Raw genomic sequence first — 24,796 nt, forward strand, 5'->3', positions numbered from 1 at the left:
TGGATTGGCGGGAGGTAAGCCCGGCAAGGCTCAGCAGACCCATCCCCCCAGGAGCTTTCTGCGAGACTCACGTGAGGGGGAGGGGCGAGGGCGGCCCCGCCAATCACGAGCTGGATTGCGTGGGGCGAAGGGTCGTCATTGGACATCGGCAGTGGGCGACCTGGGCTCTGCTACCTGTTGCTAAGGTCGCTGTAGTTCGGCAGCGCGGCGCGCGGGGAAGGCTCGTCTCGCGAGAGCTCTGCTCGCTTCTTGGCCGTCGCAGCTGCAGCGACTAGAGAATGGACATGGACGCTCACGACGACTGTGTTTGGCCGCGGGCAACCTCGGAGCTCATACTTCTCCCGGTCACGGGACTGGAGTGCGTGGGGGACCGGCTGTTGGCGGGTGAGGTTTGGGTTGAGGCGCGCGCTAGCAGAGAAGAAACTGAGCGCTCGCCTGGGTCGGGGCCGTAAGAACAAAGGGATGCCCCGAGGAGAAGGACGGGCGGCCGGCTGAGGCCCGGCCGGAGGTGGGCGGGAGCCCAGGAGGTGGCGGGAATGAGGCCGGGTCCGAGGAGCTCAGGAGACAGAAAACTGATGCGGCTACCGAGGCCCTTCATAAACTGCCGCTGATGTGGGAAGGGCGGCTGGGGCCGCGGAAAGGCGTGGGGGAAATGCGGTGGTTTCGGAGGGGGAGGGGGAAGAAGGGGAAGGAGGGAGGTATGTGGCTGCTTCGATGAGTTGGGTTGGGGTTTGGCCTCGCAGGAGGAGATGGGGCGAGGTGGTCGAGGATGAACCCCCGCCGAAGTGGGCGGGTCCAGGGTGTGGCTTCTCTGGGGAGGGCGGGGCCCGGAGGGGCGAGAGTGAGGCTTCTCTCTGGAAGGTGAGGATGAAGATCCACAGACGAGGATGGGATCGCGGTAAGCCGGGGATGAGACCTTTCTGAGTGGGCCAGTGCTCGCGGAGGCGGAGGCCCCTCCTGGGGTGGTTGGGGTCCAGGAAATCCGATGTCGATGCCCCTCCGAGGAGGGCCTGGTCGGGAAGCACAGGCCTGGGACCTGGGGAGCAGTGAGGCCTGACTGGAAGCCACTAGGGACTGGTGATGGTGCCGCTGAGTTTTATAAGGGTCCCGAGGCAGGCCAAATTGGCTGTCAAGCCTTGAGCCGGCTGCCACCAATCCTAAGAGGGGCGGATGTGTGTGTAGTGGGGGTAGGGAGGAATGGCCCAGTTTTAATCTGGTGTGGGGACTCTGGGAGCCCAGGGTTCCTACTATGAGCTAAACTCCTAAGGCTCCTGGAGGAGGGGATAGCTAGTCAGAAACCTCAAGGACCACAAGAATGAGCTAGGAGAAGAAAAAGTGTGAGTTCCTGGCAGAGGGTAAGCATGTCAAAGGCCTTGAGGCTGAGAGAATTTGTCAGTTTGGGGGAAAGAGGGAATTCCTATGAGGCTGGAGCAGAGGTGGGGTCTGGGAGAAGAGGCCGGAGAAATGAGCAGAGGCCAGACGGTTTTAAGTCTAGATCTGACTTTATCCTTAAGGGTGGTGAGGAGGCCCCATTGAAGGGTTTTAAGCAGGAGAATGACTTGGGAAATGCAGGTTAGAAAGCTCTTCAAGTGAATTCACCTACTCCTGTGACTTCCAAAATGACTTTTATATTGCTACAATTTTCAAATTCCATCCATGTGCACCTATAATCTGAATTCCCAGCTCTGTTCTCTTGTGAGTTCCAGGCCCAAGCAAACAGGTGCCTACAAATTGAAATACTCTTGCTAGGTGCTCCAGCTCAGCAGGGGGAACACCAGCCACTCAGGTGCCCACACCCAAGAATCTGCCTAACTCCCCAAGTCAGTCTGGTTGATTTTGACTTCATATATGTGGCATCTGTCTATTTCTCTACCTTTATTGCCATTACTCAAGGCCATGCAACTATGTCTCCCTGACCTCCTCAGGAGCATTCTCTCTAGCCCATCCTTGAGCCCTTCATCTCCTGTTCCAGCCACACTACCCAAAGCTCTTGCTCACCTCAGGGCCATCAGACTTGCTGTTTCCTCTGCCAAGAAAGGTTCATCCCCTCTCTCCCCTACCTGCTCTTCCTCTGGCTAGCCGCTGCTCTCATCCTTAATTCCTCAGCCTAAATGTTATGTCCTCAATGTAGCCTCCCCTGACACTCATCCAATCTGGTTAGATTAGACCAGGGTTTCTCAGTCTTGGCACTATTGATGTTTCAGATCAGATCATTCCTTCTGTGAGGGGCTGTTCGTGCATTGTAGAGTGTTTAGCAGCATCCGTGGCCTCCACTTTTAGATGCCAGTAGCAAAACCCCCAGATGTGACAACAAAAAATGTCTCAAGACATTGCCAAATATCTTTTGGGGGGAAATTGCCGTATTGAGAACCATTGGAGTAGACTTTCCTATTTTATATTCTTAAAGCAACCTATATAGTTCTTTCCTGGAACTTACCAAAATTATAATGATATAATTTACTTGTGTAATATTGTTTAGTGTCTGCCTAATCCATAGGAGCTTATCTTACTATTCCAGCATATAGTTCATTTTCTAGTTTATAATTGATATTCAATCAATGTTTACTGAATGTTGAAAGATTGGGATTGCAGGCTAGGAATGGCATGAGGGACAGTTATCATCATCTCAGGTTAAGAAATGGTGTCCTGAATCAAAGTCACTGTGGTGGGGAGGATTTACAAACTCTTTAGAAAATGAAATCTACAGAACTTGGAGCCAGAGGAAATGTGGGAAGTTAAAAGGAGTAAGCTGTGAACTTCCAGTTTTGGGCTGGGGGGTGGGCAGAGGGTGGTAAAGATCATTGTATGAGGAGAATTGAGAGAACTTGAGGATGAGCTAGTGGAGTGGGAGTTGCCTGCAGGGCATCCAGGAGGCAGCTGAGGGTCACAGGAACCTCTGCTGCCAAAGTGTGGGCTGCCTCTCCTAGTTGTCCCCATTGATGTTGAATGTGCTCACATCTTCTGAGATAACAGGGAAGAAGCTCCTGGAAATCAGGAGGGTTTCTGCCGTGGCCCCAAGGTGGAATGATTGCTTTAGCAGGACAGCCTCTCCCCTGGGGGAGGGAGGAGTGGGAACGATGCATGTAGAGATAGATGAGGCTAAGGATCGGGGGACTACAGCTGAGATGGTTGCTGTCTGAAGCATGAGAAGTTAGGTTGGGTGAGGAGGAGACTGAGTTTGAGGAATTTGTGGTTGAACTGAATGTCAGGAGTGACTGCTGAGGGGATCAGAAAGTCAGCTCTGAAAGTCCAGCTGAAGCTGAGACCAAGGACTTTCTAAGGTTCAAGCCTGCAGGATTGTGTATCCTAATACATTCATGGGCTACATGCTGAGTGTTTTCCCTGCTCCCCTGTCTCTTCATGGCTCCATCAGAGTTGAGAGAGGGGTCCTGATGTGGCTCTTTGCCTCTGTCTAGGTGAGGGGCCTGATGTCCTGGTGTACAGCTTGGATTTTGGCGGACATCTGCGGATGATGAAGCGAGTGCAGAACCTGCTTGGCCACTATCTTATCCATGGGTTCCGAGTACGACCAGAATCCATTGGAGACCTTGACTCGGAGGCCATGGTGGCTGTGTTTGGGAGCAAGGGACTCCGAGTTGTGAAAGTTAGCTGGGGACAGGGCTGCTTCCAGGAGCTCTGGCGCTCTGGCCTGTGGAACATGTCTGATTGGATCTGGGATGCACGTTGGCTTGAAGGGAACATGGCCTTAGCCCTGGGCCACAACTCAGTAGTGCTATATGACCCTGTGGTGGGGTGCATCCTGCAGGAGGTGCCCTGTACAGACAGGTGCACCCTCTCTTCAGCCTGTCTGATTGGAGACACCTGGAAGGAGCTGACCATAGTGGCAGGTGCCATTTCCAATCAGCTCCTAGTCTGGTACCCAGCAGCTGCTTTAATAGACAATAAGCCTGTGGCCCCTGACCGACGGGTCAGTGGGCATGTGGGTGTCATCTTCAGCATGTCATACCTGGAAAGCAAGGGCTTATTGGCTACGGCCTCAGAAGACCGAAGTGTTCGCATCTGGAAGGTGGGTGACCTGCGGGTGCCTGGGGGTCGGGTGCAGAATATTGGGCACTGCTTTGGGCACAGTGCCCGTGTATGGCAAGTCAAGCTCCTGGAGAATTACCTTATCAGTGCAGGAGAGGACTGTGTCTGCTTGGTATGGAGCCATGAAGGTGAGATCCTCCAGGCCTTTCGGGGCCACCAGGGCCGTGGGATCCGGGCCATAGCTGCTCATGAGAGGCAGGCCTGGGTGATCACTGGGGGCGATGACTCAGGCATCCGGCTATGGCACCTGGTAGGGCGTGGGTACCCAGGTTCAGGGGTCTCAGCTCTCTCCTTCAAGTCCCGTAGCAGGCCCGGTGCCCTCAAGGCTGTGACGCTGGCTGGCTCGTGGAGACTATTGGCAGTGACTGATGCAGGGGCCCTGTACCTCTATGACCTTGAGGTTAAGTGCTGGGAGCAGCTGCTGGAGGACAAGCGTTTCCAGTCTTACTGCCTCCTGGAGGCAGCCCCTGGTCCTGAGGGCTTCGGACTGTGTGCCATGGCCAGTGGGGAGGGTCATGTCAAGGTTGTCCCTATCAACACTCCAACTGCAGCTGTGGACCTGAACCTGTTCCGTGGGAAGGTGCACAGCCTGAGCTGGGCCCTCCGTGGCTATGAGGAGCTCCTGTTGCTGGCATCAGGCCCTGGCGGTGTTGTGGCTTGCCTAGAGATCTCAGCTGCACCCTCTGGCAAGGCCATCTTTGTCAAGGAACGTTGCCGGTACCTGCTGCCTCCGAGCAAGCAGAGATGGCACACATGCAGTGCCTTCCTACCCCCGGGGGACTTCCTGGTGTGTGGGGACCGCCGGGGCTCTGTGTTGCTGTTCCCCTCCAGACCAGGTCTGCTCAAGGATCTTGGGGTTGGAGGCAAGGCTGGGGCTGGTACTGGAGCACTTGGAGCGGGTAGTGGCAGTGGTGAAAGTGAGAACACCTTGGCCGAATGGGGCCCTCTGTCCACCCTCCCTTCTTTGCATGGGAAGCAGGGTGTGACCTCAGTCACCTGTCATGGTGGCTACGTGTACACCACAGGGCGTGATGGCGCCTACTACCAGCTCCTTGTGCGAGGCAGCCAACTCCAACCAGTCCTAAGGCAGAAGTCCTGTCGAGGCATGAACTGGGTGGCTGGGCTCCGTATGGTGGCTGATGGGAGTATGGTCATCCTGGGTTTTCACGCCAATGAGTTTGTGGTGTGGAGCCCCCGGTCACATGAGAAGCTGCATATCATCAACTGTGGTGGAGGGCATCGCTCCTGGGCCTTCTCTGATACTGAGGCGGCTATGGCCTTCGCCTACCTCAAGGATGGGGATGTCATGCTGTACCAGGCTCTGGGTGGCTGCACCCGGCCACACGTGATTCTTCGGGAGAGCCTGCATGGCCGTGAGATCACTTGTGTAAAGCGTGTGGGCACCATCACCCTGGGGCCTGAATTTGGGGTGCCTAGCTTTGTGCATCCTGACCACCTGGAGCCTGGCAGCAAGGGGCCTGGCCTGATCGACATCGTGATCACATGCAGCGAGGACACTACTGTCTGTGTCCTGGCACTCCCCACAGCCACGGGCTCAGCCCATGCGCTTACAGCTGTTTGTAACCACATCTCCTCGGTGCGTGCAGTGGCTGTGTGGGGCACTGGCACCCCAGGCAACCCTGAGGATCCTCGGCCAGGCCTGACTGCCCACGTGGTATCAGCGGGGGGCCGGGCTGAGATGCACTGCTTCAACATCATGGTTACCCTGGACCCTAGCACCCCAAGCCGCCTCGCCTGCCATGTCATGCACCTTTCATCCCACCGGCTAGATGAGTACTGGGACCGGCAGCGCAATCGGCACCGGATGGTCAAGGTGGACCCAGAGACCAGGTGATGTGCACTGCCAGGCAGGAGCATGGGGTGGGATCACGTAGGGCAAGCCCTGTGTAGCTGCTCTCAGGCTCTGCCTGATGACTGTGTGTTGTCTCTGCAGGTACATGTCTCTAGCTGTGTGTGAGCTCGACAGGCCTGGCCTTGGACCCCTTGTGGCTTCAGCCTGTAGTGATGGGGCAGTGAGGTGAGAGCATAAGGGTCTAGGGGGCCAGGAGACAAAGGATGTAAGGTTGTCCAGAATGGGTTCTGAGCTGGGCCACCCTCCGCCCCCCAGGCTCTTTCTTTTGCAGGACTCTGGGCGGCGGCTGCAGCTCCTGGCTGAAACCTTCCACCACAAGCGGTGTGTCCTGAAGGTCCACTCCTTTATGCATGAGGCACGCAATCAGCGGCGGTGAGAGGGGCTGCATGATAGTTCTTCATGGGTCGAGTGGGGACTTCTATTGCTTTGTATCTCCCTCACTGACCCAGCTGCCCTCTCCTGGCTCCCAGGAGACTGTTCCTCTGCAGTGCAGCCACCGATGGCAGCTTGGCCTTCTGGGATCTTACCACTGTGCTGGACCATGGCTCCACTGCCCTGCAGCCTCCAGTGGACCCTGGGCTTCCCCACCGTGAGTAGCTAGTGTGCAACTGTGGCTGTCCCTCCCTGCCTCCCACTTTGCATTCACCCATGTGGCAGGCTGGGCCCTGACGACCGTCTTCTTTCTCCAGGGCTGGGAACCCCCTGCCTGACCCTCCAGGCTCACAGCTGTGGTGTCAACAGCCTGCATACCTTGCCCACACATGAGGGCCATCTTGTGGCCAGTGGCAGTGAGGATGGCTCCCTCCATGTCTTTGTGCTTGCTGTGGAGGTGCCAGAACTGGAAGAGGCTGTGGGGGGTGCTGAGCTGGTACCTCAGCTGCATGTGCTAGAGGAATACTCTGTCCCCTGTGCACATGCTGCCCATGTGACAGGCCTCAAGATCCTAAGCCCAAGCCTCATGGTCTCAGCCTCCATTGACCAACGGCTGACCTTCTGGCGTCTGGGGCACGGTGAGCCCACCTTCATGAACAGTACAGTGTACCACGTACCAGATGTGGCCGACATGGACTGCTGGCCCGTGAGCCCTGAGTTTGGCCACCGCTGTGCTCTTGGGGGCCAGGGGCTTGAGGTTTACAACTGGTATGACTGAGGTGTCCCGCGGTGGCCGGTGTGCTAGGCATGGGGCCTGCTCACAGACAGAGTGGAGCAGGAGTGAGTGTCTGTGCCCATGCCTAGTGTGCCTCGAGGGGAGGAGGCAGCCGCGGGTTCCTGACTTCAGAGCAGGAGCTAGAGGTGAGTAGAGTGCTGCCTGGGCAGAGTAAAAACCTGTCCCAACCCCTACAACAAGACAAAGCTTTGTAATAAGCAATTTATTTTGGCTCCAGGTCTCTAACAAAATCTGTAAGTTTTTTGCTTTTTTTCCCCAGTTGATGACTTTGTGAACATTCCCAGATACTGGGGCCTCTGTGCCCTTAGATGTGGCTTAGTGGAGGGATACCCAGCATGGCCAGGCCAGTGTGGAGCACTTGACGTACGGCTCGCAGAAGCTGCAGACGGGCAAACATTTGACCAAACAGGTGTGGCCGAGGCTCCTGCAGGAGAGAACGGGCCTGCTGGTCTCATCTTTTGCCTCCCCTACATCCCCCTCACACCCCGTTTTGCTGTGCACTTACCCCTAGGATGTGTACACGGTTATAGTATGAGCTGAAATCCATGCTGAGCTGCACCAGGAATTTGCAGACCTAGAGAAAGACTGAGTCACTGGCTTATCTTTTTGCCCTTGTGCCCCAGACCAGAATAAAGAACAGAGTGTGCAGTCTCTGTCCTAGTCTTCTCTGCCTCACCATCTCCGTGCGTGCAGTGATGTGGAGCCCCAGGGCTGTGCGGGCCAGTGCTGCTGTCTGGCTCAGCAGGTCTGGGAAGGGGAGGACACTGTTGAAGAGCAGCAGCCACTCACCCTGTGGGGGAGAAGGGTGCTGGGAGGGAAAGTCCAAGCTGCCTGTGTGTACCAGCTACCCAGGAGGGACACTCACCTCATCATGTAGCAGTGAGAAATCCAGACTGCTCACAGGTGGAAAAGCAGGGTACAGACCTTGTTCCATGCTGCGCCTGTAACCCTCGAAGAGTGTGGCGAGACGGGCACAATTGTACATAACAAAGGTGCCACTCTTGGTGCCCTTTGTGGAAATGCCACTGTCGGCCAGAGCCAGGAAGAGCTGAGGAATAGAGCAGAGCTGCAGAGAGGGAGGGCAGCCACCACACAGCCTGTCTCCCCAGCCCTGGTCCTGTGGGACACCCAGGCTCACCTGACTCTGTGGGGCTGTGCTGAGCATCTCAAACTTAATGGTTGCCACCGAGAGAACCCCAAAGATTTCTGTCCAGGCTGGGTCTGAGGGAGTATAGGTCAGTCAGTCTCTGCAGACAGGGAACAAGGGGCAGGGATGCAAATAACCTGCCCCTACCCTGAAGCACAGCCAGGGCCTCCCATGTGCACCTTGTGCCAGGTCCCCGCAGTGCTTCAGTGCTGAGGCCTTGCACACTTGGGCGTGCCGGAGCCTGCATTTTGAAAAGAGTGAGAAGAGGGCCAGTAGGCAGAGTCCCCCCACCACAACTACCCTGGTTCAGTGGCTTTCCTTCCAGCCTCACTCACTCGTAGTACTCGGGGGCAGTCAGGGTGCCGGGTGCACCAGCTACTTTCACTGGGCCACAGACCAGGTGCTTCTGTCAGAAAGATAGCAGGGCCTCAACCAGTTGGCGATACCCGCCAGCCATAAATCCCTCAAGAAACCTAAATCTGGTGCCTGGACTCCCCCAGCTTTTAGCCACCAGGCTTAGTGCCTCTCTCAAGCCCAGCCTCTCAGAATGCAGTCCGGCCTCCTCAACCTATTCTTCAGTGGTCTCTGAGATGTGCCTCCAGACCCCACCTTCTCCCAGGCCTCTGCACCTGCTGCATGTGCCCAGTCACCAAACCTAACATCTTCCCCAAGATCAACTGTCACCTCTGGACCCGTCAGCTAACAGGCCCCTTGTTGGGTTTTCAAGGGCCTCTGAGGTTGGTGAGGGGGAGCTCCATCATCACTAACCTACCTGTCTGAGAGGAGCCCGGCTGTCCAACTTCCACCAAAGCAGGTCCAATTTTTGTTGCTGGAACTCCTCCTCACAGCTCACCACGTGTACAACCATGCAGCTGTCTGCACCAGCATCTGGAGCTGCAGCCTATGGGGTAGGAGGACAGTCACTGGGGGAACACAGGACAACTGGTTTGCCAGAGGCCTACAGTGTGAGGAGTGGATCACTAACCAGGCCTAGGGAGCTGTCCTCAGGCCAACGCTGCACAGCCTCCTGTAGCTCTGCCAGCACGGAGAGCAGATCCTCAGTCACTGCAAGGAGAACACACAGGCGCTGACGCTAACCGGGAGTGCGGGGGTCCCCGCCTTCTTTCTGGCCCTCCAGGTCTTACCCAGACAGTTGTCCAGATTGGGGTCATAGCCAGCTGTGCGTCCCCGTTCTTCCACCAGCTCCTTCAGGCACACTCTGCCCAGGACGCCAGGGGGCAGGACTTCCCTGTCATGGGCAGGGGTAAGCTCAGCAAGTGCGCTGCTTCTCAGGGCTTCGGTCGCGGATCTCTCCGAGGCAGTGGGCCAGTCCACCCGCAGTTGCTGCAGGAAGGTCGGCATGTGCGGGTCCCGCACAGCGGGCACTAGACGCACACTCACCCTGTGAAAAGAAGGCGGCCGCCTCAGCCTGAGCGCCTGGCCCAGCTCACCCCTACTTCCCACCCGTAAGGGCCAGTCCCCAGGGGCTGCGCAGCTGTACACCCAGGACGGTCCGCCTTCTCTTTTCTGGCCGAGTGTCCCCGCTCACCCGTGAGCTTGCAGAACTCGCGCCAGGTGATCGGCCACAAGCACGGCGCGCAGCTGGCTCAGGCGGAGTGCGCAGGGCGCGCCGCGCAGCGCCGGGCAGTGCAGGATGACGCGCAAGCCCGGTGAGGCGGGCGCGGCGGGCGCGGCATAGGCGGCCACGGCGCCGAGGACGCGCTCGAAGACGGCGGACCGCTGCAGCTGGAGGGTCAGACCTGCGGGGGTCGGCGCGCAGCGCAGCACTGGGGCCACACCGGGGCCCTGCAGGTCGGCGACCGCATGAACCACACGCTCGGGCACCTGCGAGAGGACAGAGGGGTGAGCGGGACGCGGCGCTCCCAGCTACCCCTAGCCGCACGTCCATGCCCGGCTCGGGCCCACCTGTCCGTCCCCGAAGCGCGCCTGTAGCGCGCGCCGCGGCGCCAGGAAGTCTCGGGCACGCAGGTGGCGGGCGCGCGTCTCTTTGAACCACACAGGGCCGCCTGGCCCCAGGGCCGCGTTGAGGGCCCCCAGTGTCTCCACAACCCCAAGGCGCCCCGTCGCCATGGCGACCGGAAGGAGCGAGCGGAACCGGAAGCAAAATGTCGGGAGGTCGAACTTCCGGCAGGACCGATTAGCCGGGGCGGGGATCTGGCTGTGGTTCCTTAATGGACAGGTGCGCCAAAAAGAACCACGGCGGCCCTAGCGCTTCCTTCGCGTGGCCCATCTGCCCTGCCCGGCCCCGGGTCCGAAATCTCGGAGTCCGCTCTGGGTTCTTTCGCCATCACCCGCATTAGCAACCAGGGAAAGGATGCTCGGGATCCGGTGGAGGCTCAGACAGGCCTCTTTTCTCTCATCGAAATCTTACATCTCCGTGTGTCTGATAACGTTTTGTTTCCCCCGTTTTATACGTGATCAAAACGTCAAAAGTTCCAAATGAATTGTCACTGGACTAGGGCAGCTAACATTAAAGCCACTTTTACGACCTATTAAAAAATATCTCATTTTTAAAAGAATGTGTGGTCTGCGGTTTCAGGTTATTTGCAAGCATTTTTCCTTTGAGATATGTCATCTTTATTCCCCATAAATGTTCACTCTGATAGAATTGTCAGTTTTCTCCTCTTGATTCTTGAGGAATTAGAAGCATCATGACGGTTTCCAGAAATGCCAGCTTTTCAATGTTTCTCCTTTAGCCTGGTGTACTTTAACAAGGATCCTCTCGCTTCCTGATTTAGGCAATAATGAGCCTTTGTGGGCCAACTAAACAATGTGACCATGAGAAGACCCAGCTAAAAGATAGCTTTCAGTTGGAACATCCCACTCTACCAGAGAGAAAGCTCTTTCCTCTGTCCCATGAGGGCTCCCGAATGTTTTCACTTCAATGTAACTTAAATCCCCTTTTCCTCTCTCTTTTTTTAAATGGAAATCGAACCTGATGCAGCACAGAGTGCTGGGAAACCTGTGATCTCTGCCCTGGAGCAGTGTGAGTGCCCAGAGCTCAGAAAGTAGGGGATCCTAGGGGCAGGAATAGTTTGGCAAGGCCCCTTTCTTGGCCAGGGCTTCAAGGCCCTGCTGGGAGGCGACGAAAGAGCCCTGGGCAGACACGACATTCCCGATGGCTTCTTGTGTGCCCACTCAACGGGAGTGATCGTGTCATTCCAAAGCGCTTTCCATGCCGCAGGCGCACGACCCGGGGACAGCTGTTAACAGAGTTGGGGACCAGAGGCTGAGGCTGGGGACTTCAGCTAATTTCTGTACACGAAGGCGGTTGGGGTGGTTTTTCCCCAGGAAGTGGAGGGCTATCTTTAGCGAGCTGCGGGCTGGGGCGGCCCTGTGGGACTCACCGCCATTGCAGCCCTATCTGGAGGCCCCAGGTCCTCCCTCCTTCACCAATGTTACCCTGGGTTCGAGAGATGGCCACTGCCCCGGCTCTCCGACGTCTACGACCGTCACTTCCAGTCTGAGGGCGCACCTGAGATGGACTGAGCCCAGAGCAACCCAATAGCATGTCTGGGGGTCAGGGGCTAGCCCACCCCATCTGGGCCAGGACGTTGCTCAGGCAGGAGAGCAGGGGACGAAATCCAAGCGCAGCTGGAATGCTCTGGAGACAACAGCTGCTTTTGGGATTCCGTTGCCCGCTGTCCAGCCGTTGAGGGTGGGGGGGGGGGAGGGTGTCGAGGAGGGGGTCGGTCCCTCGGCCAGGGACCAGATCAGAACCCCCACCCCTCCATTCCCAGTCCCAGGAGGCAGACCCAGGAGTAGGCGGTGAAACCTAGTCTAGTGGGAACGAGCCCCTCACCTGGGCACCAAAACAATAGGAGGGGTGGTGGGGGCCTCCCCTGGGACGGGGTCCCGATCCGGATTAGATACGCGGGGTAGGATTAGTCCTGTTGGTCCCATGCAGCCAGAGCCACTGGTGCGGTGATGGTGGCGGGGCAGGCTTCGGGATCAGCCAAAGAGGGAAGCACGCCCATGGGGACCGGAGAGGAAGTAAAGCCGCGCGCCCGCGTCGGGACACCCCCTACCCGGGGCCCTTTGTCCGGTGACGCTGCCAGCGCCAGGAGCGCTAGGAGTCCAATGGGCCCACACGGCGGCGACGGGACCGCGGAGAATCCATTGCGACCGTCCTCGGTCGTGCTGAGCCTCCCGCCCTCCCGCCCCGCGGATAGCAGACGCTGCAACTTTCCCCTGAGGCCACAACACGGTGGGCGCTCCGAGATGCCGGAACCCCGTGCGGACGCCAGCGACTCTCGGGTCAGTAGGCCCTTGTGATTCGGCTCAAGACGGAGGGCGGGGGAATTCTCGGGACGCTAGCAGAGTGAGCGAGGACAGGGCGATGCTCCAGCCGTTGTCTAACTCAATGCCTGGTCCGCTTCGGCCCAGTCGGTAACACCCGAACAGCTCAAACTGTCCCAGCACAGCATCCTCTTCCGCTTGCTGTGGCCGCAGACTCGGTGCCATTTTAAGGCGAAACCACCCGGCCACGCCCCCTCGCGCTCCCGAGAAGCCAATCCACGCGTGGCCACGCCCCGCTCGACGCGCGGCGGCTACGCCAACGGTCGCGCGAGTGACGGTTGGGGAGGGGCGCGATTGGGAGGCTAGAGAGGGGAATTCGAGCTGCGCGCCCCGCCTTCGGAACCTGACGCCCGAAAGCCTGGGATTAGGGTCTTGGAGGCTGGCACCACGCCCTAGCCAGGTGTGCGGGACTCGACCAGGTGCGCGGCCGGCCCGCCCCAGGCCCCAGGAGCCCTGCGTAATGGCTGAGAGCCGGACGCCAGGCCACGCCACCTGGTATCCGGCTCCCCCGGGACGGTCTGCGGGGGCCCAGGGCAGAGCGGGTAGCAGGTGCAGACACCGGAGCCGCGCTGGGGGACGCGCCCTCCTGGGACAGATGGCACTGGCCGGCTCCCTCTTCCCGCGCAGTGCCGACCGAGCTGTGCGGTGCCCTCCGTGACGCAGGGGGCGCTGCATCCATGCTGAGCTGGGCTCTGCTACGACCCCGCTGACTCTGCGCCCGCTTTCCCGCGCCCTGGTCTGCCATGGCTGCCGCGTTCGTGCTTCGCGGCGTGTACCGAGCGCAACCCGCACTGCGCTCTTCGTCCGCGGAGCTGCTGTGGTGAGCTCAGACCCAGCGTCCCTAAACATCTCGCCCCCCACGGCCGGCGATCCCCGGTCCGGCACCTAGACCCTGACCATACGCCTCCCCAGGGCCCCACGGCGTGGGCATCGGCTCACACCGGCGGATGACGAGCTGTATCAGCGGACGCGCATCTCTCTGCTGCAGCGCGAGTCTCCGCACGCCATGTACATCGACAGCTACAGCAGCCGCGGCTTCACGGTCAACGGAAATCGCGTGCTCGGGCCCTGCGCGCTGCTCCCGCACTCGGTGGTGCAGTGGAACGTGAGCCCTTCCCTGCAATGAGGAAACTGAGGGCCAGTCACAGACCTGCCCTTTTATTCTATCCCTGGCAAACTTGGCTTTTCCATTGCCCCGTTGTGGAGCAGGTAAGGGGCCGTGGGGAGAGCTGCGTCGATCTGTATGTAACCTGCCTCCTTCCCACACAGGTAGGATCCCACCAGGACATCACTGAAGAAAGCTTCTCTCTCTTCTGGATGCTGGTGCCCCGAATAGGTATTGGAGGAGGGGAGGGCTGAGGTGTTGAGCCCCAGAAAGCCACTCCCATTTCAGCCTGTCAACAGACCTGGCTGTATACTAGCCCTACCTATCCTTTCCTAGAGATTGTCGTGGTAGGCACTGGAGACCGGACTGAGCGGCTACAGGCTCAAGTGCTGCGAGCCATGAGGCAGCGGGGCATCGCTGTGGAAGTGCAGGACACGGTAAGTCCTGGGACTTGGGAATGGTGAGGGGAGCCCAGGCCTAGCCCTAGCCAAACTGATGCTGGCTTTCTCTTTACAGCCCAATGCCTGTGCCACTTTCAACTTCCTGTGTCATGAAGGCCGAGTCACAGGAGCTGCTCTCATCCCCCCACCTGGAGGGACAGCACTCACTGTCCAAGCTGCAGAATGAACCAGCAGGAACTAACCTGTCCAGGGGGATTTTGACTCCTTTTGCAGAGTGCAGGGGTTCCCCACACACTTTCACCAGCCCCTCCCCTTTGGCACTGTAACACTTGACTTGCTTGCCAGCATATTAATAATTTAATCTGTCTCTCCCGTTTCGTACTAGATGTGTTGCTGGCCAGGGGCTGCTGGCTGAGTGGGCTCTTGGTGGGGGATGTGAAAAAACCAAGAGGTCACCTTTCCATCTGGACTGCCTGGCCCCACAGAGGCCAGGAGGCAGTAATGCATCTGTTCCAAACTGCAGATCTATCTACTTGCTCACATATAGATTTGAGGAGATCTCAGTGCTTTCTCCACAAAGTCCTTTAGAGATTCAAGTTAGAGAACATGTATGTGGGTCTCAACTTGGTCCCATGTGGCCAAGATTTGGACTAGCAGGAGGCCCTGTAGATGCCAGTCCAAAGCCCCATGGACTGTTCCGTGACCCTTCCTAAGCAGCCAGTCAGATTCTCAATGTGAGACCAAACCCTTGGGAGTCAAGAGCTGGCTTGCCAGCTGCCTCAGGAGGGACTTTTTGAATTTAGAACTACTATCCCCTTCCAGGTCCATGGAGCACCCATACCTTAGGGTCTGAGGCTTCCCCTGGAAATGAGGGTGTTGCAGAGCCCCACCTGCCTGTTGACCTCAAAGATCAGGCATCACTTTTTTTCAAACTTTTATTGAAAAATTGAGGAGGTGTGCTGTATCCCTTTTCAGAAAAGCCGCTTCTCATACCTGTAGGCAGAAGGACCAGCTGTGAGGTGAGGGCAGGAGGGAGGCATGGCAGAGACATCCACCCCAAGGACAGAGGGTGGAAAAGGGTTGGTCACTTACGAATGGAGGCTGTGGACGCCACCTTCCACCTGAGCTGAGGATGTTCTCTTCTCAAACTTGAGCTCCCCAGAATACATCATGGCTCTAAAGAGGAGCAGGTGTCAGATGTGAGAAGCTGGCCCTGGACCAGCCCCTCTACCCATGTCCCAGCTCCCCAGGCTTACCGGACTTGGGTCAAACTCTTGGCACCAATGTCCTGGCAGGAGTGCTGGATGCCAGCGATCAGGTAGGGGACAAATTTGTGGATGGACCCTTTGTCTTGCACAGCCCCAGACACCCCCTGGGCCACCTTGATTTTGTCAGCTTCACTGCAGGAAGAGAGAAGAGACATGGGCAAAGTCATAGTACGGATGAGGCTGTTGGTGCACGGTTAGCGTAAGGTAACTGACCTTGCTGTCTCACCTGAAATATCGGTTCTGGCTGCTGAGATGCTTGTCCATGGCATCAAGAGAACCCATACCACGATATTTCTTGAGTCGGATCCCATCGGAGAAGAAGTACTCGCCAGGGGCCTCAGTGGTAGCAGCCAGGAGGGAGCCCATCATGACTATAGACAGATGGAGTGCTGGCGACAGACCCTGAGCAGCACTGGGGAAGGAGTCCCACCAGGCTCCCTGGGTGCTGGTCCTCACCTGTGGAGGCTCCAAGGGCCAAGGCTTTGGCAATATGGCCCACATTTTGGATTCCTCCATCAGCGATGACAGGAACGCCAAAGCGCCGCGCGTATTCTGACACCTTGTACACTGCTGTTGCTTGGGGCCGCCCACAGGCCAGCACTGTTGAGAGATGGAGGAACAGATGGGTGGGTGGAGTTGGGACAAGCAAGGGGCCCTGTGGCCACGACTCAGCACCCAGGAGCTCTCAGCTACACCTGCACCAGGACTGCAGCCTAGTTTAGGAAGAGGCATGTCTGGGATGGCTGCTGCCCATTCTGCCTTGAACAGTACAAAGAACTGTGATGACCTCCACTCACCCCTGCATGTGCACATGCATGTGTGCATGGCCCCGGGAAGCCTCAGGCACATGCAGTCAGCAGCCGGGAAAGCCCCGCCCAGCTGGTATCAGCTGGGGTAGGGGTCACTGTGCAGTTAGTACCCAGAGGCCCACCCCTTCCTCGCTGCATGGTGGACAGCTCAGGCAAGATCAGGGCAGTGGTCAAGTGGAAGAGTGGGCTCCAGAGTTGATCCTGGAGCTGTGCCTACTGCAGGAGATGTGGGCAGAGCAGGGCCTACCTGGGGAAGGAGGTCCTACCCTATAGGCACCCCAGGAAGAAGAGGAAGCTGTGTTCTTGAGCAGCCCCAAAACCATGGTCTGTCATTCAGCTTGCCCTACCCACCCGTCAGCACCACAAACCCCGGGAGCTACAGCTACAGTCAACCAAGCAGCCGGGCAGTGGGCAGCTGGGCCGGGCCAGTGGGCCGGGCTGGACTTACTATAGCAGCCCGTGACAGTAGAAGGGCATTTGGGGCTGTGGGACTTTATGGCTGGAGGGATCTTGGGAGCCGCTAAATAAAACAAACAGACCAGAGTTTAGAGAGGGCGCAGAGCAGGAGCGAGGAGGCCAGGCTAGGCAAGGAGAGTGGCAGGTGAGGAATGACGAGAGCTCATCTTGCTTCCAGGATGTCACCCATCCAAGGGGCCTGTTTGGCCCTGGGGCTGCCCCTATCGGAGGACTCATTGTAGTTCCCATGAGAGCTCTCAGCTCCAGGGCATGGGGGTGCTAAGGGCCCTGTGAAAGCATCTTCTCACCTTCCTGGGTAATGCAGATAGAGCCACTGCCCATGCCCACCCGCAGAGCATCTACACCAGCATCAATGAGGTTCTTGGCCTGTGCAGCTGTGACCACTGCAGTGAAGAAAAGGGAAAGGCTCACGTGAAGGTCTAGGTGAGAACCTAGCTCCCTCACTTCTCACCCCACATCCTTCAGTGCCCAGTCTTGCCTTACCATTGCCTCCAATGACTTGGAGACTGGAGTATTTCTCTTTGATGTACTTGATCATGTTGATCTGGAAGATGGAGTTTCCCTGGGAAGAGTCCTGGGACAGGGATGAAGTCCCAGTGAGAATGCTATGTCAGCTGCCCCTACTGCCCGCCCTGCCTGTGCAGTAGCTCACCAAAACCACTACATCCACACCGGCCTGAGCTAGCAAGTCCAGCCGATATTTGTCATCCTCATGAGTGCCAATGGCTGCGCCACATAGCAGCTGCTTCTTGGCGTCTTTGGAGGCCAATGGGTAATCTCGGTTTTTCTTCAGGTCTGTCCGGGCAATGATGGCCACCAACTCATCGTCTTCATTTACAATGGGCAACTTCCCTGGGGGCAGGGCAGGACATGAATCAGGACCCTGGTCTTTGGTTCCAGAACCCTTCCTACCTATAGGACTCACCCTTCTTGCTGCGCTGCAGAATTTCATTTGCTTCCTTCAATGTGATGCCTGCAGGGGCTACCACCAAGTCTTCCCTCTTCGTCATGATCTAGGAGGGCGGGAAGCTATGAGGAAGGGCCAGAGACTAGATTTCCCAACAGACCCTGCCCTAACTCAGGGGTGAGATTCCAAAGACCACTATGTTCACACCTGCAACCAAACCAGCCTTCTCAAGTGAACCCAACAGTCTCTTAAGCAATCTAGTGGCAAGAGTGAGAATGGAGTGGAAAGGACAACATGGTACATGGAACTACCTGTTACATTGTAGAGAAGAGTCACACAGCAATGACAAGAGAATTAGAAGAGGAGGCTGAAGTTGGTCCTGAGCACTGCCCCCACCCTGGGGGTGGCAAAGAATACAGCATATATGCTGGCAAACATTTGGGCAGATTGAGAACCTCTGGTGGGAAAGGGATGCAGGAACCCGATGCAGGGGTCAGAAAGTTGGCTGGGCATTCACCTTTCCTGGATAGCAGAGGCCCTCAAAGATGCCATTCAGGCAAGAAAGCCTCCTTGTCTTTAGCCTGGGCTGCCAGAGCTTGGCTTTGCTCTGCCAGTGGCACCCACCTCTTCTAAAAACCGGTCGTGCTCCTCCTCCTTGAGAAAATCAATGTCCCTCGAGGAGATGATACCCACCAGGCGGCTCCCCATCCGGCCTGTGTCGGTGATGGGGATACCACAGAAGCCATGCCGGGCCTTTGCTTCAAACACATCTCTCACACGATCCTTGGGGCTAAGGACCACAGGATCCGTGATGAATCCCTGCTCATATTTCTGGAAGGGACGGTGAGAAAGGGCATTTCTGAACTCCTTTCATCAGGCTCCTCGTGTGAAGCCTAGGGTCTGTGCCAACTCCCCCTTTGGCAGTGCCACAGGACCAAATCACACCAACAGCTCAAACCCAGGGATGGGAGACATGGGTGGGCTGTAGGCACTGTCCACTTGGTCCTCTTCTATTGCCTAAGACTTGGTCCTCTTCTATTGCCTTAAGACACAGGGTCTCAATCTCTTCTAAGAAATTGAACCCCCAAATGGGAAAAAACGATCCTAAATTAGGACAATAAATCCCCCACTCCCACCCCACTCCACCTCACTGCAATTCCCAGGAGCTCTTGACCACGATCCTTGCCCTTCTGACCTTCACTTTCCGAACTTCGTTGGCCTGGAATTCAGGTGTACAGTTGTGGTGGATGAAGCCAATACCACCTGTAAGCTGCAGGATAAACAGAAAACAGAAAAAGTGACAGAGGCATGATTGCATGTTTTTGGGTAAGAGAGATGGCGCTACTGCTTCTGCCCTCATACCCCACGGTGCTCACCGCCATTGCTATGGCCATCCCAGCCTCGGTGACTGTGTCCATGGGTGAGGAAACCAGTGGGGTCTTCAGAGTGATCTTTTTGGTTAGAGCAGAGGTCAGGTCCTGAGGAAATAAGGCCAGCTAATGTGGGAACGCACCTCATATACCTCAGGGTGATGCCAGGTCCCCCACAAAACAGGTGCCTTGTATGACCTGCATGCCGGTAGGATCCTTCCATAGAATCCACCCCCAAGCCCAATCTGGTGAGGTAGCCGAGAGACCAGGGGACATCAGCATCTTACCAAACCTTGATACTCGGGACCCAATTGCTGGCCATACTCACCACCTGGTCTGCAGTGAAGTCGATGTACCCAGGGAGGATGAGAAAGTCACTACGGAGGAGGGGAGTGAATTGGGAGTAAGGCTCAGGCTTAGGGCAGCCTGAGACACCATCCCCATACATGGTGTCATAAGGCATTTGGACAGAAAAGGTACTGACCCTAACCTATGTGTCACAGGCAAGGAAGAGCACACGGTGGAGATTGAGAAGGGAGACTTTTTCTGCCACCTGTCATCAGCACCCCTGGCAACCTGACAACTCCATGTGCCCAGAGAATGGAGTTTCTAGCCTGAAATCCCAAGCGCTGCCAAGATACCTCCTCCATCCCGCCCCGCTTCAGATCTGTCACATTGAGGCCCAGAGATGAGCGGGTAATTTCCGGAACCTGTCCCCCATGCCCGAGCCCAAGCGGGCTCAATGGAAGCCCCACCCGGCCTGCCAGCCCAGCGCGCCGCCCCTCTCCTCGCCCAGGTGTGCCCGCTAGGCCCGCACTTGTAGGTGAGGCCATCCCCGCAGTTAAACAGCTGCTGTGCCGTGAGCCCGTCGTCTGGCACGTAGGACGTGCCCCCGCTAATCAGGTAGTCCGCCATGGACAGCGGGTCAAGTCCGCGTGTCTCCGAGGACCGCGCCGCAGAGGCCTACGCCTTCTGTGCCGCGCCAATATAAACCCGCCGATAGCGTCACTGCGCCCAGTGCGTCGCTGACGTCAGGACGCAGTGCGGACAGGCGGAGCCGGTGCGTCCCCGGGGCGGGGCTGGAGGGAGAAAACGCATGCGCACAGCAAGCCCTAGCCGCGGCGCCCTGGAATTGGTCTGTTTCCCGTCGCTGCCCCCACCCTCAGGACCTTGGCCCTTTCAATGAACAGGCATGGCTTTGCTTCCACTGTCCCGCCAGGCTCCTCCCAAATAAAGAGGCGTTGTTCACTAGCATATTGAAAAGACGTGCTTGTCATTCTTAATAAACAACTAGATTAAGAATACATAAGAGAAACAGAGTGGTATCTTTATATGATACACAAGTGTATGTTACAAGAATTCCATCAGGCACAGGAGCCTCAGGTTTAAGGCCTCAATGATAGGCCAAAAAAAAAAGCCATGGTAAAGTTTTTACTTTAACATCTAAAATGTCACTTGTCATAAAGGAGGGTGTAATAGAAATTGTCTTTAATAAATCATAATTGAAGTTCCCCTCATTTTCCTTCCATTAAGATGCTAAGTTTATATCTGAGCATGAAGAAAGAACAGACCGTGGCTCCCCTGTGGTCAGCAAAGTCTGCCAGTCAGAGTGGAAGCCAGCTGGGGAGATTCTCTGGAGGGTCCATCCATCATTAATTCCATCTTTCTGGAGGAAGGGAAGGGGCCACATTTCTCCTAACAGTCCAAGCCCTTACCCCAGGCCCCAGACAAAAAAGAAAAAGTCAGCCAGCAACTTTCTAGGATGTCTGGCTCTCAGGAAACCCAAAACCCCCACAGGCTGAGGAGTCTGCTGCTGCAGGTTTATGAAGATGCACAGGGGGCAAAGTTTCCTTTTACATTTTAAACAGAAGCAGTCTGAAAGGCTTCATAACTACACCAATAAAAAAAGAAAAAAGAAATGGAGGCCTCTTCTTTAGTGTGAAATTCTGTCCGTTTTTTCCTGGATGGTCTCCCTTGCACCATGGCTAAGGGATCTCAGTGCATGGTGCTTGCGTTGGCCACTGCAATGGCCTCCTGAATTTCTCGTATCACCAGGATCCGAGTCAGCATCTGTCCCATCTGCTCTCTGCTGATAGGCTGGACTGAGTACCAGATTGGGCTGTTGGGGGCGACCACCGGCTCGGGCGTCAGGTAAAAGGTGTCATTCCGGCCTTTCACACTCTGGGGGCTGAAGAACATGTCGATAAAAGCTGGGTAAAACTACCACAATCTCAACCCTCCCACCTTGAACCTCCCAGAAAGATGCTGTCTGCAAAAGTTGGGAAGGCAGCAGCTCTGGAAGGTATGGTGGCACAGCTACTGAATTCCATGCAGCCAACACACAATACCTCTAGGACCTCCTTTGCGGCTACTGCAAATGCCAGTGATAGGCTGCTTCCTTTCTGCTCCTCCCTCACATACTGCCAGCTGCGATTTCTCTGACTAAGCACCTGCCTAGGACTCCTGGGGCTCATCTACTTGAGTCCGAACATATCCCACTTGGAACCAACTTCACTGCCCTCTATCTCCAAGTCTTTGCTCACATTGTTCCCTCTACCAAATTCACTCATAATTCCTCAATTCCACCCGAGAGGCTCTTTTTGCCTTCCCAGCTTCACTATGATGCTGGGGCCCTTACCTGAGCTCACCCTCCCACTCCCTCAATGTTGTGCTGTACCTCTCAACTTAGCACATGCTACCCTCTCACGGTTATTCATCCATCCATTCAAGATTTATCAAAAGGCTACTGTGTGCCAGCCCTGCACTAGGTGCTGATGTTAAAGAAATGAGCTAGACCCAAGAGTCCCTACCTTATGGAGCTTACAGATAAGAGGGGAGACATACAGCAATTAAACAGTTACACAAATACAAAATGACAAACAATGGTAAGTGCTACAGAGGAAACAGCCTGAGAGAACAGGTAGGGAATCTGGAAATGCTTCCCTGATAAAGCTGTGTTTGAGAAGAAGGATAGATAGGAGCTAACCAGCCAAATGTGCAGTGTGTGTGTGGGGTTGCCCAAAAGGGAAAAATTATGTGCTGAGGCCTTGAGGGAGGGAGAGCATGATGCCTTGAACGGAGAGGAGACACTGTGGCTAGAGAGCCAAGAGCTACATGCACATGAGGTTAGCAAGGGGGAGTGCATGAAAGGCCTTATTGGCCACAGTAGGATTACTGTCTTTCTCTGTAGAGTAAAAGGAAACCACTGAAGGTTTTAATCGATATTACATGGTAAGATCTACAACGTATAAGGATCATTCTGGCATAGCTGTAAAGATGACATACCAAACTGCAGGGGCAGGAGAGAGCAAAAGCCAAGGAAACGAGTCTGCCACTGACTGATAGTGGTAGTGACAAAAGGTCAAGGCCAGAAAGATGCAGGGCTATGCTCCATATGAGATGGAGGCAGCCTCTCTGCACCTTCCTCCCTCTACATTCATCCCCTCTCCATGAAAGGACACCATCAGGGAGCAGGGACCCCTTTTATATCACAATGCTGGGCATATCACATGCTTTGGGAAAACCAGTAAGTTTGCTTCTACATTTAGCTTTTTGGAAGCTAATGTTTTTACTCTCAGTTTGGGACTAGAGAACGTGTCTGCACAAAGGTACACATGCACACACACAGTCACCCAGTCACAATAAAGCCTCCTCACCATTTAAAGAGGTAGAAATCGTAGAGCTTGATGGGACATCTCAACGGATTCTCTGGATTTTCCGTCTGTTCTGCATACATATCATCTGTAACTATAAAACACACCCCCACCACCACAGACATGGCATCAGACTCCCTTAGCTCAGGCCCAGATTTGGAACCTTAGGCTTCCAGCCACCCCAACTAGGAAATATTGGAAGGGGAAAGGGTACGAGGCATGGGCGGTGACTATGAAGGGAAAAGGCAGCTATTTTTCTGGGGCATCTGTGCTTCTAGAAGAGCTTGAAGTTTCTGGCTGGGGAGAAGGGAATGGAGAACTCCTACCCAGCAAATCCCAACCTTCGCACTCATCACTAGCCCCCCAGGCACAAGGGAAGGGCGGGGCAGGACAATTAGCACCTGTTTCTGCAGCCCCTGACTCCTTCCCCTACCTTTCTGGCCAGTCTGGTGTATCCCAAGTGCCTTCAGGTACCGAATACTCGTGCTTTTATCCTTAGGATTAGAGGGGTTCTTCTTAGTCTGTCTTAAGACCTTGGAGAAGGCCAGCTTCATGTGCTGGTCCACTGTCTTCAATAGGAAGTACCTGCACCACAAGTGAAAGCAAGGCAAAGGCAGGGGTGCCAGGAGGAGACCATAACTTACCCTCCACCACTGGTGCTTTGGAGGAACCACTGCCCACTCCCAGGATCTGGGCAGGCCCACACCCAAACACACTATCTAGTGGAGGAGCCACATCAAGACTGATGGTAGGGGTCTGGCAAGGCTGTCTGCCTCATTGGTAACCACACAAAATACAGCCAAGTGGGGCTGAAGGTTTTCAGTATCCCAAAGGCTCTCAAATATGTGTAAAAGGAATTCAGAAGTCCAGTTGAATAGTTTCCACCCTCTTGACCGGGCAGATGCCAGCAGTGGCTAAGCATGGAGCCTCTAGAACACTTACTTGGTGTTAAAGAACATGAGGGTAGTCAGCAGGGTGGAAGGGGAGTGAGCCCCGAGCTGCTTGCACTCCCACAGCATCTCCTCAGTCACGTGGCTGGGCAGGACATAGCCTAGGAGGAATAGAGTACTGCTACAACAAGAGGATGGCAGGTGGTCCCTCAAAGGTACAGGATACGAGGTGTGAGGCACAAGGACCACACAGGAGTACAAGTGTAACCAGAAAAGTCTCCCTAGGGTATGGCAGAATCACCTGGGAAGCTTGTTAAGACACCAATGGCTGGCTCCCAACCCAAGTTTCCGGGGTGAGACCCTATAACGTGCATTTCTAACAAGTTCCTAAGACCACACTTTGAGAACCACTGCCCTAAATGACTGCTCTTACTTGATGTTAATTCTTCCTCTAATCCAAGGTTAACAAGGGGCAAAAGTATAGCCCTCAGAGAGAGTGAAACACCCAAAACTATAAACCAAACTCTGCATATATGCATACTTCTCGGAAAGAGGTTACAGAGCTTTCATCATATTTTCAAAGGTGTCTAGGGCCCTAAGAAGAGGTATACATGCCCCTGTTTGCTGTTGCTAAACTTTCTCTCATGTCTTCCATCTCTAGAAAGCAAGCCAATTCTCATCTCCTCTCTGGATAAAGTGGAGACTGATATTCAGAACTATTACAGGTTTCCCCAACAGGGCAGGTTTTACTCTAAGACCCTGGTTCATAAGCGAACAGAGAATTGGGCAGGGGCAAGGGCGAATGGTTTGATCAAGAGGCCTGGGTAGACAGGTCTACACCAAAGGAAGATGACACTTGGGCTGATCACCAAGCCCCGCCCCGCCATGTGTTCATTCAAGAGTCAATGTGCAAGTGTTTGTGTGTCAGGCACTGAGGGCCTAGTGAAACAGCAGCTGACACCAGCATTTTCCTGCAGGAGTTTCAGGATTCTGCAGACAGGCAGTGAGGGTGCCACTTCCTAGAAGCAGGGAAGGAAATATTCTAACTAACACATTCCTCTTCTCTGTTCTCGCCAAAGCCAGCTCTCTGACTCCATTAGTACACTTCTATCTCTTCAGGGCAGTACTCTTGTATTTTGTGGCCCAGTGACAATGAGATAAGCTTCCTTCTTCTCAGACATTTCTAAAGAAGGATGAGTAGCAGAAGACAGCCTCCTCAGGGAAGGCCCAGCCCTAGGAGTGAGCGGTCCCAGGCATACCATGGCACAGCCTATTTTCTCGGGGTTCACTCTGCCACCTAGTGTCACTTTCCCAGCTTTAATCACTTCTTGACAATTTAACTTACAGTGAACTTTATTGCC

At 55.6% G+C, this 24,796-nt stretch overlaps 5 protein-coding genes across 13 annotated transcripts in view; 2 read left to right on the top strand and 3 right to left on the bottom strand.

Annotated features, from left to right (window-relative positions):
- The first annotated feature begins 209 nt into the window (after positions 1 to 209).
- On the top strand, positions 210 to 7,073 carry WDR6 (WD repeat domain 6). 2 transcript variants are annotated; one of them, XM_058558060.1, is made up of 6 exons: positions 210 to 358; positions 3,417 to 5,898; positions 6,002 to 6,085; positions 6,176 to 6,292; positions 6,391 to 6,509; positions 6,610 to 7,073. In XM_058558060.1, the coding sequence occupies exons 2-6, from the start codon at positions 3,470 to 3,472 to the stop codon at positions 7,068 to 7,070; spliced, it is 3,210 nt and encodes a 1,069-aa protein (XP_058414043.1). In that variant the 5' UTR covers positions 210 to 358; positions 3,417 to 3,469; the 3' UTR covers positions 7,071 to 7,073. The 2 variants fall into 2 exon arrangements, with proteins under 2 accessions (XP_058414043.1, XP_058414038.1); XM_058558055.1 differs by having other exon boundaries at positions 268 to 384.
- Positions 7,074 to 7,392: 319 nt separating this feature from the next.
- On the bottom strand, positions 7,393 to 11,893 carry DALRD3 (DALR anticodon binding domain containing 3). 5 transcript variants are annotated; one of them, XM_058558144.1, is made up of 12 exons: positions 10,162 to 11,873; positions 9,785 to 10,080; positions 9,381 to 9,637; positions 9,221 to 9,300; positions 9,008 to 9,136; positions 8,571 to 8,641; positions 8,415 to 8,476; positions 8,227 to 8,309; positions 7,954 to 8,136; positions 7,765 to 7,878; positions 7,594 to 7,662; positions 7,393 to 7,512 (listed from the first exon to the last, which is right to left on the bottom strand). In XM_058558144.1, exons 1-12 carry the CDS (start codon positions 10,324 to 10,326, stop codon positions 7,393 to 7,395), a joined length of 1,629 nt encoding a protein of 542 aa, XP_058414127.1. In that variant the 5' UTR covers positions 10,327 to 11,873. The 5 variants fall into 5 exon arrangements, with proteins under 5 accessions (XP_058414127.1, XP_058414118.1, XP_058414109.1 ...); XM_058558135.1 differs by having other exon boundaries at positions 7,954 to 8,309; positions 9,221 to 9,270; positions 10,162 to 11,889; XM_058558126.1 differs by having other exon boundaries at positions 7,954 to 8,309; positions 10,162 to 11,883.
- Positions 11,894 to 13,281: 1,388 nt separating this feature from the next.
- On the top strand, positions 13,282 to 14,428 carry NDUFAF3 (NADH:ubiquinone oxidoreductase complex assembly factor 3). The gene is made up of 5 exons (XM_058558197.1): positions 13,282 to 13,375; positions 13,468 to 13,660; positions 13,825 to 13,891; positions 13,997 to 14,097; positions 14,177 to 14,428. Exons 1-5 carry the CDS (start codon positions 13,299 to 13,301, stop codon positions 14,285 to 14,287), a joined length of 549 nt encoding a protein of 182 aa, XP_058414180.1. The 5' UTR covers positions 13,282 to 13,298; the 3' UTR covers positions 14,288 to 14,428.
- Positions 14,429 to 14,963: 535 nt separating this feature from the next.
- Positions 14,964 to 19,856, bottom strand: IMPDH2 (inosine monophosphate dehydrogenase 2). The gene is made up of 14 exons (XM_058558175.1): positions 19,710 to 19,856; positions 19,221 to 19,269; positions 18,899 to 19,000; positions 18,718 to 18,792; positions 18,147 to 18,353; positions 17,541 to 17,628; positions 17,268 to 17,467; positions 17,099 to 17,189; positions 16,903 to 16,998; positions 15,786 to 15,929; positions 15,556 to 15,700; positions 15,318 to 15,461; positions 15,154 to 15,237; positions 14,964 to 15,054 (listed from the first exon to the last, which is right to left on the bottom strand). Exons 1-14 carry the CDS (start codon positions 19,805 to 19,807, stop codon positions 15,033 to 15,035), a joined length of 1,545 nt encoding a protein of 514 aa, XP_058414158.1. The 5' UTR covers positions 19,808 to 19,856; the 3' UTR covers positions 14,964 to 15,032.
- A 290-nt stretch (positions 19,857 to 20,146) lies between these two features.
- Positions 20,147 to 24,796, bottom strand: part of QRICH1 (glutamine rich 1) — a 45,159-nt gene continuing 40,509 nt past the window's right edge. For all 4 annotated transcript variants that reach the window (XM_058558082.1, XM_058558072.1, XM_058558098.1 and 1 more), the window contains 4 exons: positions 23,488 to 23,596; positions 22,979 to 23,130; positions 22,549 to 22,639; positions 20,147 to 21,080 (listed from right to left, as the gene is read on the bottom strand). In XM_058558082.1, the coding sequence (XP_058414065.1) occupies positions 20,888 to 21,080; positions 22,549 to 22,639; positions 22,979 to 23,130; positions 23,488 to 23,596 (545 nt within the window). In that variant the 3' untranslated portion in view covers positions 20,147 to 20,887. The remainder of the gene's footprint in view (positions 21,081 to 22,548; positions 22,640 to 22,978; positions 23,131 to 23,487; positions 23,597 to 24,796) is intronic.

The sequence above is a fragment of the Diceros bicornis genome, chromosome 2 (genome assembly GCF_020826845.1).
Source record: "Diceros bicornis minor isolate mBicDic1 chromosome 2, mDicBic1.mat.cur, whole genome shotgun sequence".
Classification (NCBI taxonomy): Eukaryota; Metazoa; Chordata; class Mammalia; order Perissodactyla; family Rhinocerotidae; genus Diceros; species Diceros bicornis.

What these genes read in the sequence shown, in the direction of transcription:
- NDUFAF3 (XM_058558197.1), top strand. Translation starts at nt 13,299, where the DNA reads ATGGCTGCCGCGTTCGTGCTTCGCGGCGTGTACCGAGCGCAACCCGCA. An exon ending in TCGTCCGCGGAGCTGCTGTG is followed by an intron (nt 13,376 to 13,467) that starts GTGAGCTCAGAC and finishes ACGCCTCCCCAG; the next exon opens with GGCCCCACGGCGTGGGCATC. An exon ending in ACTCGGTGGTGCAGTGGAAC is followed by an intron (nt 13,661 to 13,824) that starts GTGAGCCCTTCC and finishes CTTCCCACACAG; the next exon opens with GTAGGATCCCACCAGGACAT.
- WDR6 (XM_058558055.1), top strand. Translation starts at nt 279, where the DNA reads ATGGACATGGACGCTCACGACGACTGTGTTTGGCCGCGGGCAACCTCG. An exon ending in AAGGTGGACCCAGAGACCAG is followed by an intron (nt 5,899 to 6,001) that starts GTGATGTGCACT and finishes TTGTCTCTGCAG; the next exon opens with GTACATGTCTCTAGCTGTGT. An exon ending in GGACCCTGGGCTTCCCCACC is followed by an intron (nt 6,510 to 6,609) that starts GTGAGTAGCTAG and finishes TTCTTTCTCCAG; the next exon opens with GGCTGGGAACCCCCTGCCTG.
- IMPDH2 (XM_058558175.1), bottom strand. Translation starts at nt 19,807, where the DNA reads ATGGCGGACTACCTGATTAGCGGGGGCACGTCCTACGTGCCAGACGAC. An exon ending in ACGACCGGTTTTTAGAAGAG is followed by an intron (nt 17,629 to 18,146) that starts GTGGGTGCCACT and finishes CCGCCCTCCTAG; the next exon opens with ATCATGACGAAGAGGGAAGA. An exon ending in TATCTGCATTACCCAGGAAG is followed by an intron (nt 15,930 to 16,902) that starts GTGAGAAGATGC and finishes ATCTCTCAACAG; the next exon opens with TGCTGGCCTGTGGGCGGCCC.
- DALRD3 (XM_058558126.1), bottom strand. Translation starts at nt 10,326, where the DNA reads ATGGCGACGGGGCGCCTTGGGGTTGTGGAGACACTGGGGGCCCTCAAC. An exon ending in AGGACAGCTCCCTAGGCCTG is followed by an intron (nt 9,137 to 9,220) that starts GTTAGTGATCCA and finishes CCTACCCCATAG; the next exon opens with GCTGCAGCTCCAGATGCTGG. An exon ending in TCTCACTGCTACATGATGAG is followed by an intron (nt 7,879 to 7,953) that starts GTGAGTGTCCCT and finishes TCTCCCCCACAG; the next exon opens with GGTGAGTGGCTGCTGCTCTT.